This window comes from Sapajus apella, unplaced genomic scaffold (genome assembly GCF_009761245.1).
Source record: "Sapajus apella isolate SASKATOON/1434 unplaced genomic scaffold, GSC_monkey_1.0 scaffold6, whole genome shotgun sequence".
Classification (NCBI taxonomy): Eukaryota; Metazoa; Chordata; class Mammalia; order Primates; family Cebidae; genus Sapajus; species Sapajus apella.
Window position 1 is genome coordinate 28,752,865 of NW_022436946.1, and position 14,365 is coordinate 28,767,229.

The 14,365-nt window shown below is 32.6% G+C and overlaps 1 protein-coding gene, 1 long non-coding RNA gene and 1 pseudogene across 7 annotated transcripts in view; 2 read left to right on the top strand and 1 right to left on the bottom strand.

Moving 5' to 3' along the window:
• Positions 1 to 3,831, top strand: part of TBC1D32 (TBC1 domain family member 32) — a 244,204-nt gene extending 240,373 nt beyond the window's left edge. For all 6 annotated transcript variants that reach the window (XM_032274914.1, XM_032274917.1, XM_032274915.1 and 3 more), the window contains one exon: positions 3,384 to 3,831. In XM_032274914.1, the coding sequence (XP_032130805.1) occupies positions 3,384 to 3,503 (120 nt within the window). In that variant the 3' untranslated portion in view covers positions 3,504 to 3,831. The remainder of the gene's footprint in view (positions 1 to 3,383) is intronic.
• Positions 3,832 to 4,015: 184 nt separating this feature from the next.
• Positions 4,016 to 7,709, top strand: LOC116549373. Its single transcript, XR_004267832.1, has 2 exons — positions 4,016 to 7,068; positions 7,102 to 7,709. It is a non-coding gene; the product is annotated as an uncharacterized LOC116549373 (long non-coding RNA).
• A 3,747-nt stretch (positions 7,710 to 11,456) lies between these two features.
• Positions 11,457 to 12,024, bottom strand: LOC116549372 (annotated as a pseudogene).
• Positions 12,025 to 14,365: the final 2,341 nt, after the last annotated feature.

Here is a 14,365-nt window from a genome sequence, read left to right on the forward strand (position 1 = left end):
TGCCCACATTGACCTTAAATTCTCCTGGAAGGCAAATAAATGAATAAATACATAATATCTTAAGTAGTATAGACCTTATTTTATTTCTAATAAGGAAACCAAACATGGTGGAGGAGTCTAAGGTGCCAGTTAGATAAGGAGGCCAGGAAAGACCACCCTTGATGGGGTAAAGAGATGCCTGAACGATGCAAAGGAAAAAGTCATACAAAGACTTCCTAGGCAAAAGCCTGCTTAAGTGGGAATAAAGGCAAGTGCAAGATCTCAGACGCAGGAATGAGCTGACTCATTTAGAGAGTGTCAGGAAGACTACTGTGGCCAGAACAAGGTGAAAGAATAAGAAATGTAAGAGATGAGACAGGGACCAAATCATATAAGGTACTCTAAGCTATGATAAGGAGTTCAGATTTCAGAATATTTAATCCAGAGAGCGACCATGTGATATTATTGTCCATGAAAAAATTGAGGCTTAGAGTCAATAAACTTACCCAAATTCATACATTTAGTAACGAACATAGGAGAATTGAAACCCTTTCTTTTGTTCTGAATCCAAATCCAGTGTTCCTTTTACTATGTCAAGTTGTTTTTCATTGACTAGTCTGGTATTTCAATAAATATCCTAGATTCAGTTGTTCCAATTAAGTGCTCTCAAAAGTTAAAGAAAACAGACAGATGCATATTTGAAATTTGAAACTGGACTTCTATACACAAAGGAGAGAGGGAAACTACATATAGTCTATGTTATATAATATTGAATATATCCAACATTGTGGTTTAGAATGTGAATTTTTAATACTTTTGGATGATTCAACGTTTGAAACTCAGAATTAATGAAAAGAGAAAATCATTAAAAACATACCAGGTGAATAGCATTAGATACAACAACAAAAAAATGCAGTACGTTCAAAATGAACTCCCTAACCAAAACTTAAATCACTCTAGTAATAATCTATTAAAAAATTTTATTGAGCAAATAATACACTGTTAATGTAAAGCAGAATAGTGTTGTTACCTTATGTAATTAATGTGTCTGCTATTTAAATAATCGGGGCATTCATATTTTTATATAGAGTTTGCTACACTTTGGTCTATAAGTGAAATAATAATGAAGCAGTATTCTGAGGAAATAGTCTGTTATAACTTGAATGATAAGATGGCAGGTCTCAGTGGTCATAATTACAAGTAAAAGTTATCCACTAAAAAGGCCATTAGAGAACATTTAGGATAAGGTGAAATGTTCTACTTTGAAGACAAAATGTAAAATGTAGATATTTTGGAATTTTATTCAGAGCTAAAATTGCCTACAAATTTTCAGTAATGAACTGTTATCATTTGAAAACACTCCTTTTTAAATGTACATTAAAATTTTTCTCTTATGAAATAATACCTCAATAGCCTTATGTGTCATTTTTATGAGTATCTCTTTGGTGTAGTTATCAGGGCATTTACAATTAATGTTTAAAATGGAAACCATGATTTCAAAAAATACATTCTTAGGAAGAATATATTTAAATTGAATTATAACTATGGCTGTCCCTAAGTGATTTTCATTAAAATGAAACAATAATTAAAAGATGTTAAATAGATATTGCTTATTTTTTGCCCAGAAAAGAATTATTTGAGCTGTTGTTGAAGTGCTGTTACCTCCTGTTATAATTCATATTTAATGAACAATAAATATTCCTTTGAAAATAATGTATATGCCCTGAAACAGTTCTCCTGCCATTGGATCTTTATTCTCTGGTTAGAATAACACATTTTACTATAATTCCTCCCCATCTTAGGTAGTTTTAATGAAGAGGTAGTTAAAGCCAAGTCACACAAAACTTGAATGAAATGAATGGATAAATGCATAATTGTTCCATGACTATAACAGTAACTGTTTGAAATGAGTTCTTGAATGGTAGGATTGTTCTTGCTTTGATCCGATTTTTGCTCCAAAGAAAAAAGTGAAATATTTTTGGTAGGACAGGAACTTGCAAAGACCCAGTATTTCTGCTATTCATAAGATAAAAATATTTCCTTTGATTCAATTACTTATACATAAAAGCAGAGACACAATATACACCTCACCTGTCAACATTTTAGGGCAGGGCTCTTCTTGCTCATCTTTGTGTCTTCAGTGCTAATTAAGAACCTTACGTATAACAAGAGAATGAATGAGTGAATGAAAAAGTGAAAGAAGGGATGAAATAATTTCTTAATTATGTTGAATAGAGCTCAGATATTTATGTTGGAAGGTATTTGCTCTAGCCTTAATGGTATTAAGTATGTAACAACACCATTTCATTTCTTCAGCTGTAATATCAGCCTTGTAAATCAGTCATTAATAATTTTTTAGAATGTCCTGACTAACCTTTCCCTCAAACTATGTAGATTTTTGGTAATGATGGCAAAATAAGAATAAAGTTACCCCACGTTATATGCAAGCTGTAAATGATTACCACCTGTAAGTGACAAGGGATATCTGAAGCCTTTAAAAACATCTGTTCTTATTGAGAATTGTGTAATGCTTTCCTAGCTATTTCTATATTGAGGTTTCTTCTCTATAAACTGCCTCTAGCAAAGTATCTGGTATATGATATACATTGTCTTTTATTCTTTTGGGTTGCTTTTGTTTTTTTTCTTGTTATAGTAATTCTTGCTCTAAAAAGAAAAAAAACCCTATAAACTCCTGAAAGGCATGAATTTTCTAGTTTTTTGTAATCTCCAAAACTCCTAACATTATAAATATTAATTACATTGAATCAAAGATGACTTTTCGGCATATTTTGTTTTGCCTTGAGTATAGGTACTGCAGAGAGAGTATTTGGAGATACTAAAAGGAATAGTCATTAAATTCCCTAAAAGACTCTAAAATGTTAAACGGGTGTTCTTACTGTTTATTCTTGAGTGCCTCATTTGGAACACTAACCATTAAGTTCTAAATTAGTATAGATGTATGTTGTACCAACATTAGGAATTGCAGATTCCTGGAGGCCTTATGGACAGTAGCTTATGCAACAGATATTTCTTGCACTATTATGGTATCGTTTGGTAGGTAAACTTTAGAGTCTTTTACAAATTTGAACAACCATTGTATAACATGATACTATTTTAAAAATTAGGCAGATTTTCTTATCTAAGGCTTTTTGTTTTTTTGGTAGCTGTAAAACTTTTTAGTTTTGAAAATAGAAAACCTTATTTGATGAGGACATATAGTTTCTTCCTGTCGTATACATACAAAGCCCACTAAATAAAAAGCAATTACACATTTACCAGCAATATAAACAGCCTGCCTCCATCTATAGCTGAAAATAAATGGTGTATCAATGATTTAAAATTGATTAACTTGGAATTGTGTGTCTTAGCCAAGTAAATGATTTTCCCTTTATAATTGTTGGCAGGAAGAAGCACTGCGTGGGTTTCGAGTGAGTGATTATTTTGAATACATGGAAAATCTGGAACAAAACTACCGAACAGTGCTGTTGAGAGACATGCGGAACATTAGAGTGCAGAGCACATAGACCATGAGACACACAGCTTCAATTTCTGTTTTATTTATCTTTAAGGGCAACGGGGGGAGGGGGTTGGGGGGAGCTTGATTGTTTTCTGACTGTGTCTGTAACAACATAAACTTTGTGAATATACACATTGTAAATACGGAGAGGTTTTGAATATAATGGTACATTTAGGTAGGTATGAACTCAATTTGTGAATTCATTGTTGTAAGTTTGTTGTTTTGTAAAGTTATTATAGAATCAGATCTAGCTTACTGATAGTTCTTATTCACTTTAAGAGTTAGTGCTGGCTGGGTGCGGTGGTTCATGCCTGTAATCCCAGCACTTTGGGAGGCTGAGGCAGGTGGATCATGAGATCAAGAGAAGATACTATGCGGGCCAGCATGGTGAAACCCCGTCTCTACTAAAAATACAAAAATTAGCTCAGCGTGGTGGTGCATGCCGGTAGTCCCAGTTACTCGGGAGGCTGAGGCAGGAGAGTCGCTTGAACCCAGGAGGTGGAGGTTGCAGTGAGCTGAGATTGTCCCCTGCACTCCAGCCTTGTGACAGAGCGAGACTCGGTCTCAAAAAAAAAAAAAAAAAAAAAACAGGTAGTCCCAACCTACATCTCCTTCTTTATTCAGATGATTAAAATATTTTTTTCCAGTGAGTTTGGAAAGGAGAAACAATATTGTAAATAATATTTTGACTAGCTGTAGAAAGTCTATAAGACAAGGAAAAGACAGTTATTTCTTGCATTCTTTATGTCTATACATATAAAGAAAAATAGACAAAACCATGACTGCTTCTTTTACATGTGAAAGAACAATGATATTATTTATCATGGCAAGTGGTAGAAAAATTGTTGTCCTTGGATGTAATTGTTTTTCTAGGAGTTGCTTTTGATACCTATATCAATTTATAATTCTTTGTTTGAAATGAAGTCTTTACATGGTTCATTTAAGAGCTAGATTGGTTATTTCATACTGATAAGCATTCTACTCTTATTTGTTATGCATTTTCCTTAGTGGTAGATTTTACTTGTACTGAACTTGAAATATAAAGGAGAATACATTTCTAAATTATTTTAAATGGATAACACTATGATTTGTTTTATTTAAATAGAAGTCTCTGCACCAGTAAGATTAATACAGTATGTGAATGTCTATTTTTTATATCATAAGTCATACTAAATATATGAGAGATAATACATGAATATATTAAAATATTCATTTTTTATCCATGAGTTTATCTCAACAAGTTTTTTTAATTGTAGATAGTTTTTATTCTTTCCTTATATCTAAATATGAATCAACCAATAAAATCATTCTAACTCTAACCCTGCTTTTTTTTTTCCTTTTCAACTAAAAGTGGGTCATCCACAAACTAAGTTTTTCATTTAGCATGATCAAAGAACTGGTACTATACAGTTTTCAATTTAGTAATATTTAGGCTGTTGCAATATCAGCCTTCCAAAATCAAGTTTTATGCTGTAAATGCCAACAATGGCTTCTCAGTAATAGTGTTCCTAAAGGGCATTGTAAAGTTGAGAAAAATAATTTGAGCAAGTTAATTTGACATTTTGGGCACTTTCACTTCGGCTGATGTGAATTAAGTAAGAGAGTCATAGATGACTCAAAATACCAAGCTTTGTCTACTTTCAAACTTAATTTTGAAAAGCTGTTCCATGGAAGTTGTGATACATGTTTATGGTTCCATTTCTTCCTATTTTTTCCTGAGTTATTGTTATGGATCCTAAGAATTGTGCAGCTTTATTTCTTTTTATGATTGCATACACAGTAGTTGGAAATACAATGGAGAAGAATGAACTATAATTTAATTTTATAATGTTCACTAGTGATTTTTATTGGAAACTGAGGTAAGATCGAGATTCTAACAATTATATTTTGGAAAAAAAAATAACTTCAGCTAGAGCTAGAAGGCTTTCATCTTCATTTGACATGGAAGTGTCTTATGAACAATGTCCTAGCAATTTGTTTAATGAAAGAAAATTTATAGCAGGTTGTGTAGCTATCATTATGAGTTATCTTTGTACTTAATTTTAGAGTACCTTTAGAACAATCATACCCTGTCACACCCTTTGGTTTTATTTTTGACTATTTAAAATATAAGCCCTTAGGCTTTATTTCTAATTTGTGGATGGGCAACTCATGCACTTTATAGGATTCAATTACAATAAAATATATGTTAGAGTATAATGTATAAAGGTTTGTGAAAAAATTCATATATGTAAATATTTGAATATCTGCTTTCAAAATTTCATATTTGAAGTTCTGTCTCCTCATAATACTCTCCTAAATTATCTCTGGAGGTAAAATAAGCCTCAGAAATTCATCTGAACTTTCAAACAAGGTTCTACCTAAATTTGTGGTTAGTAAATAATGATGTGCTGTTGTTTGAATTTCCAATTTTCAGATGTTAAATTTTGTTGTTTATTCATTAAGCAGATATGTTTTAAGGGTTACACATATATAATGAAATGTTTCAAATATTCAAGATAGCAAAATAAATGACATACAGCATCTCAAAGAGTTCACAGTCAGCATGGGGAGATGAGTAATTTTAAAACCATGGAAAAATAGTGATCAAGATGACAAATGAGAATTGACCTCCAGATGTGACAAACTTGATAAGGGCAGTTCTGATTAAGTAAGTGAGGACAAAAGTTTGATTGGATTGGGTTTAAATGATGCTGAGAGGAGGGATTTTAGAAACTGCTCTCTCTAAGAATATTGCTGTAATGGCTAGTATAGGAATGGCAGCTAATGCAGACTTGGACCAAAAGATGCTTTTTGGTTTTGTGCATGTGTTTTGTTTTTCAAATGCAAAATGGAAACATGTTTATATTTGGATAGAAATGATGCAGTAGAGAAGGAAAAATTGATGGTAGAGAGAAAGAGCTAGAGTAAGTGTCATGAATAGACATACCGGGACTGGGATTTGGTGAATAAGTGGTGGAATTTGCCTTTGCTAGGAGCATGAACGCTGCATTTAAAGTAACAAGAGGAAACAGAATAAATGGGCACAGAAATAGTGTGGCCATTTGTGGAAGTTTTTTGTTTTTGTTTTTTTAATCAGTGATGTAGGAAACAAGGTCATCTGCTAAAAATTCGAATAGTAAAAACTTTGTTGGTTTTCAGGAGATGAGAGTATGTGAAATAATTGTCCAAGAGTGAATGGAATAGGAAAATACGGTGAAATTGTGATTTGCTGGTCATGAGTTAGCAAAGCTTTATGTTTTTCTCTAGCTGCTTTACACTGTGTGTGGGTTGGCAAGGAGTAAGTGGTAAGCTGGGTTTAACCAAGGTTTTGCTTTAGCTAAGAGAATATATTAAGCAAGGAAGGGCACAAGGAGTTTATGTTACATGCAAGTTAATTTCTATAATATAGTGACTGCAGTGTTTAAACTGGATCAAAAAGGAAGTGGGGACAAGAGGGTGGATATGTATGATACAGTGAAAAGTCGATAGGATCAATTGATTGTAAGTTCTTATGTATTGAAAGATTATTTGATTTGGAATCCTCCAGAGAGGAAGGTGAAATGATTAGACCTTATGATTTACTTAACAATGTTAAGTAAAATGTTTTACTTAACATTGTTAAGTAAATTGCTTAAAATTGAGATTGACCATGAGAATGAGTAACTAGAGGAAAGAAGATGGATCAGATTATGTGAAGAAAGGAAATCAAAGAGCTGAGGTTTCAGTTTTGGAAGAATTATCTTTTTGAATACTGGAGTTACCAAAATTTTGACAAGGAATTATCTTGAATAGCTTGAAAACAAGGCAAAAACTAAAATTTTCAAGGATCAATCTAGAAAGAAAAAAAATGATAAGAGGACATCTGAAATGCAAAAATAAATAGAAACCAAAGGCAATGGTACATAATTATTATTTCAACATAGTATCTAATCTGTTAATAAAACATACCTAATTTCTTTGAGGCCTTTGATTAATCTGTCATTTCTTATATATAAAGTGTAAGCCATAAAAGAAAAAAAGTTACATTTTTTGTACTTCTTCAAAATAAAAAAGTCCTCAAAATATACTCTCAAATAAATGAAAAAAAAAAAAAAACCATAAGAGAATCGATTTGCAGAACATATCTAGTAAAGAAACTTGTATTCAGAATATGTAAAATTTCTAACTACTCAAAGGTAAGAGAATGAACAAACAACAAAATAGAAAATATCTGAACAGACGCTTCACCAAAGAAAAGATACAGTTGACAAGCACACAAAAAGATACTTATCACCATTAGTTTTAGAGAAATGCAAATTAAATCCACAAGGAGATAACCACTACACACTCACTAAAATGTCTAAAACTAAAATACATAAAACAAAAACCTAATTTCAGTGTTGGTAAGAGGTGGAGCAATTGGAACACAGGATCTCTTGTAGGAATGGAAAAATGGAAAGTACAATAGCCATTTTGGAAGCTGAGTTTTTGTGTTTGTTTGTTTGTTTGTTTGTTTTAAGATAAACACAACTCAGTATATGACTCAGACAGGACTTGGTAATAACCCTTCCAGGTATTTACCCAAAAGAAAATATATCTCTATGTAAAGATTTAAATGTGATTAATAATTAATAATTACAGCTTTTTTAATAATAGCCCAAACTGGAAATCAACCTAAGTTTCTTTCAGCTGTTGAATGGATAAACAAATTATGGTTCAGCCATGAAAAGGACAACAATTCAGCAATAAATACAGCCAGCTAGCTACGGATGCACACAAAGTCATTGATACGTCTGAAAAGCATTCTGGTGAGTGAAATAGGCCAGACACAAAAGAGTACATGCTATATGATTTCATGTATATGAAATCCTAGAAAAGGAAAATTTAGAAATTCTAGAAAAAGCAGAAAGAATTTTCATGGTTTCCAGGAGCCAACAGGTGAGGAAAGATGATTAATTTCATAGAAGAAAGGACTTTTGTATCATAATTGTAGTGATGGCTACATGACTGTATACATTTTTAAAAACACTTTGACATGTATGCTTAAAAATGGGTGAATTTTATTATATGTAAATTCCACCTCAATAAAGCTGACTTTATCAAAAAAGGATAAATACTACAAATAAAAGCTGACAGGTTTATCCTAATGAGTTTTAACATTAGCAATTATGTTAGCTGTAGGTTTCCCAGGGATGCCATAACCAGGTAGAGGAAGATCCCTTCTATTCCTATTTTCATGTGAGATTTTTTTAAAATCAAGAATACATTTTATACTGGGAAGTGACTTATCAAATACTTTATGTAAAAATGATCTCTTTTTCTTTTTTTCTATCAATATATTGACTTATGTTGATTTTTGAATGCTCAGTCAACCTTGCTTTCCTAAGATTACCTGGTCATGATTTTATCATTTTTAAAATATTGTCAGATTTGATTTGTTGAAATTTTGTTCAGAATTTTTATATCTATGTTCATGAAGGATTTTTTAAACTTTTGAGTTCACATAGGTAACTAACAGTTTATCCTAATGAGTTTGCTTATACAGATTATTTCATCATCCAGGTATTAAGCCTGGTACCCATTATTTTTCCTGATCCTCTCCCTCCTCCGACCCCCACGCTCTAAAAGACCCCAGTGTGTGTTGTTCCTCTCTCTGGCCGTGCGTTCTCGTCATAAAGAATATTTGTCTGTAGTTTCTTGTTTTGGTTTTGGTAGTGGGGTAATGCTGGCTTTATAAAATTAATTTTGAAGTGCTCTTTCTCATCTATTTTCTGGAAGAGTTTGTGCATAAAATGGTATTTTTTTTCCTAAATATTTGATGGAATTCCCTAGTGAAGCCTTGTGATAAGCTTAACTAAAAATTCAATTTATTTCATAGCTATCTGTCTATTCAAATGATTTATTCTTAAGAGAGTTTTGATAGTTTGTTTCATTTGAGGAATTTGTCCATTTCTTCTACATTGTCAAATTATTGACATCGAGTTACTCATAATAGTTCCTTATCCTTTTTAATAAGTGTTTACTACTAAAATTTCCCTGTAAGTACTGCTTTAGTTACATCTACATATTTTAATATGTTATTTTTTCATTTAGTTGAAAACACTTTCTAATTTACCTTAATTATATTCTCTGAACCATGAGTTACTTAGAATTCTGTAATTTATTTTCCAAATAATTTGGAATTTTCCAGGTAAACTTCTGTTATTAATTTCTACTATGATATCATTGTGGTTGGAACATTTTTTGTATTATTTTAATCCTTTTAAATTTGTTTAAACTTCTTTTATGTTTCAGAATATTATCTATCTTGGTAAGTGTTTCATGTGCACTTAAACTGATTGCATATTATGATTTTCATTAAGTGTTTTGTAAATCTCAATTAGATTAAATTGGTTTATATTATTGTTTAAATTGTATCATTCCTGATATTTCTGGCTACTTGTTTTATCAATTATCCTGAGAATACTGTTGAAATTAACTGTATGAATTTGTCTGTTTCTTTTTTCAGTTCTATCAGTTTTTGCTTCTTGTATTTGAAGCTCAATAATTAGACATATAACCTTTATGATTGTCATATCTTCTTGATGAATTGACTGTTTTATCCTTGGGAATTGATTGCCTTTGTTCCTAGTGCTATTCTTTGCTCTGAAGTCTACTTCGTTTAATATTACTATAACGGCTCCAAGGTTTTAGTTTTGTTGTTGGGGGTTTTTATTGTTGTTTGTTTTTGTCTTTTTTGGTGTTATTATTAGGATTTGCATGGTCTTTTTCCATTGACGTACAAAATATACTTTTAATCCCTATGTATCTTTTTATTTAAAGCGGCTTTACTGCAGGCAGTATAGAATTGGGTCTGACTACCCCCTCCTTTCCCAGTCTGGCATATCATGCCTTTTAATTGTTTAGACAATTTACATTTTGCATAATTATTGATGTGTGGGAGTTTACATTTACATTTATCTTTCCGTTTGTATTATATATTTCCTATTTTTGTTCTTTTCAGTTATCACAGTCAAGTAATATCACACAACTTAAAGTTTAGTAAAGGAATCTTGCAACTATGAAATTCCAAAACATTGCTGCTACTCTAATCCATAGGATTCTCTTCTTCCAAGTTATATGAGGTTTCTTAACCCTCAACAGCTAAATATTATGTAGTCATATATAACATTCTTATTATTTTGAATTGCTTTTAGCTATTATCGTGATTTAATGCCAGCATTATTATTCAACATATGTATCATTAGTAAACATTTTTTCTTTGGGAATGTCGTATATCAAAATTAAGTAAAAACGGCTTAAGGAAAGAGGCAAAATCATTTAATTCATATTCCCCAGAAATTCTGTTCTAGTGCTAGGCATAAAGCAGACTGTTTACTGAATGAAATGTCAAAGTTGTTTTAAATTATATAGATACAGTTATAACAGAGATTGAGACATTAGACAAGATTTTCCCCTCAGCCCCCTTAAGGAGGAAATTACCTGTGTTCTTGGTACAAATATGTTTTCTGCAGATTGTAGTTCTTTTAGAAATAATAAAAGTTTACTACATTTTATTTAGCAAATGTAACTAAAATGTGTATGTGTAAGATTTTCTGTGGAAATGTATGTGTATGAGTGTGTGTGTATGTATGAGACAGAGTGTGTGTGTATTATTGCACATGAGTATTATTTTGACCATAACATGCATGTGATAGAATTGAGTGAATTATCCTGGTAGCCTAATCATGATTTGGATACCAGATTGTAGCTCTTTGAAATACAGCAACGAGTGCAAATGTCCGCTTATCTTGAACCTATAAAAACTGACAGGGATTAATTTGGTATTTGAGGCTATATAGTCTTTCTTCCTAGAAACCAAGAACCAGATAGACGTCATATGTCCCAAATAATGTAATTGGGAAGGCAGAAAACATGAAAGTCTGATGTGTCAAGATCTCTTCTATCACAATGACTTCTAATATTCCTAAATTTGTTCTTTTTTTGTGTGTGTGCTAAATCATTTTTTAAAACTGTAACTCTGAGGCATTTTATTATAAAAAGTTAATACTCATATACATAAAGTAATATGTACTTAAAATTCATGATACATGTACTTCATTTTTTAGCTTGACATTCTAGTAGATCTTTAGCTGCATTGATTTTGGCTGCTATATAAGGAGATCCTCCTTTGTCAGGATGATTTAAAAGCATAATTTGTCGATGAGCATCTCCTATTTTCCCTTTATTGGCAGTAGGGCTTACACCTAGTATTAAAGCTGCTTCCCGTTTTGTCATTTTGGGTTCAAACCCACCTCTGTAATAGCCACCACTGAAGGCAGATTTTGGTAGACTTTGAAAAACTTGTTTTACTTCAGGCTCCATATGCTTCATGGCTTGCAAAACATAATGGCCTGCAAATCCTGCAGCTGCAATGGTCTGTCCAACTACTACCATTGTACTGGCCATGGCTGCTGCGGCTGGGTTCCCTTGCTTCCACCGGGAGCCCGGCTCATCTCAGCGGAGAGATCGCGGCCGATGCCCGCACGCCTGGAGCAGAGAGCGACGCACCTGCGACCACACGCACTAACCCCCTAAATTTGTTCTTGCTAAAGCTAGCCTAATCCTCTATTATTACATATAATAGTTTGGACATGCATCGACATACTACAGCCTGCTAGTCAAATCCAGCCCACTGCCTGTTTTTGTAGATAAAGGTTTTATTTGGAACATAATACCCATTTGACCTCCATGACTGTTTTCCTAGTACAATGGCATGGCAGAGTTTTGGAGGAGACTCCATGGCTTGTAAAGCGTAAAATACTTACTACATGACCGTTAAAGAAAGTTTGCCAGCATCTGCTTTAGAATCCTAATCACACATCCAAATCCAAATCCACTTTAGGTGGAATCAACTTTTTAGACGTACAGGGGATTTTAGAGGATATGTAATTTAAAACCTTTATTTCAGCAATGATGAAGATATGAATCAGAATGTGAAGAGATGACCCAAGGTCATACAGAGGGAAAATATAATTCATTAGGTAGCTAGAGAGCCTGCGGGACCAGGTTTTCTGGATTTGTATCCCATCTCTGCCATCAGCAAGCTATTTCCTCTGTGACTCGATTTACTTCTTGGTAAAATGAGCATAAAAGTATACCAGTCTCATAGGCTTATAATGTAATGCATACGTTTATGATAACTATTTTAAGCACTCTATAACTATTGTAATATACTATTATAGCTATTATAAATTATATGTTTTTGATTTTATCAGGAATCTTCAAACTGTTCTGCATTGTGTTTGTGCTAATTTACATTCCCACCAGCACAAGGGTACAAGGGTCCCTTTTCTCCGCAGCCTCATCAGCTTTTTTATTGCCTGTCTTTTGGATAAAAGCCATCTCAACTGGGGTGAGATGATATCTCATTGTAGTTTTGATTTACATTTCTTTAATGATCAGTGATGTGGAGCACCTTTTCATATATCTGTTGGCCATTTGTATGCTTTCTTTTGAGAAATGTCTTTTCAGATAGTTTGCCTATTTTTAAATTGGATTATCACACTTCGTCCTATTGACTTGTTTGAGCTCCTTGCATATTCTGGTTATTAATCCAGCATCAGATAGATAATTTACAAATGTTCTCTTCCATTCTATAGGTTGTCTCTTCACTTTGTTACTTATTTCCTATGCTGTGCAGAAGTTTTTAATTTGATGTGATCTGATTTGTCCATTTTCCCATTGGCTGCCTGTGCTTGTGGGGTATTACTCAAATTTTTGCCCAGTCCAGTGTCCTAGAGAGTTTACCCAATGTTTTATTTTAGTAGTTTCATAGTTGGAGGTCTTTAAGTCTTTATTTTGATTTGATTTCTGTATATGGCAAAGAGATAAGAGTCCAGTTTTATTCTTCTGCACATGGATATCCAGTTTTCTCAGCACCAATTTTATGGAAGAGACTGTCTTTTCCCCAATGTGCATTTTTGGCACCTTTGTTGAAAATGAGTTCACTGTAGGTATGTGGATTTGTTCATGGGTTCTCTGTCTGTTCCATTGGTATATGTATCTGTTTTTATATCAATACCATGCTGTTTTGGTTACTATGCTCTGTAGTAAAATTTGACATCAAGTAATTTGATTCTTCCAGTTTTGTTTTTATGCTCAGGATAGTTTTGGCTATTACTGGTCTTTGTGGGTCCATATAAATTTTACAATTATTTTCTCTATTTCTATGAATAATTTTATTGGTATTTTGATAGAGATTGCATTTGATCTGTAGATTGCCTTGGATAGTATGGACATTTTAACAATATTGATCCTTCAAATCCATACACATGGAATATCTTACCAATTTTTGTGTCTTCTTCAGTTTCTTTCATTAATGTTTTATAGTTTTCATTCTAGAGATTTTTTTTACTTCTTTGGTTAAGTGTACTCTGAGGTGTTTTATTTTATTTTTAACTATTGTAAATAAGATTATTCTCTTTATTTCTTTTTCAGATTGTTCCCTATTGGCATATAGAAATGCTACTGATTTTCATATTTAGATTTTGTATGCTGCAACTTTAATGAATTTGTTTATAAGTTCCAATAGTTTTGTGGTAAAGTCTTTAGGTTTTTACTGGAAGGTGAAGGAGGAGCAACCACATAATAGCATGTAAGACAGCATGTGCAGGAAAATTCCCATTTATAAAACCATTAGATCCCATGAGAGTTATTCACTACTTATGAGAACAGCCTAGAAAAAATCCACCCTCATGATTCAATTACCTCCCACTTGGTCTCTCCCATACCATGTGGGATTATGGGAGCTATAATTCAAAATGCAATTTGGGTGGGGACACAGTGCATATTATTCTACCCCAGCCCCTCCCAAATCTCATGTACTCACATTTCAAAACATAATCATGCAGTCTCCCAAAATCTTAA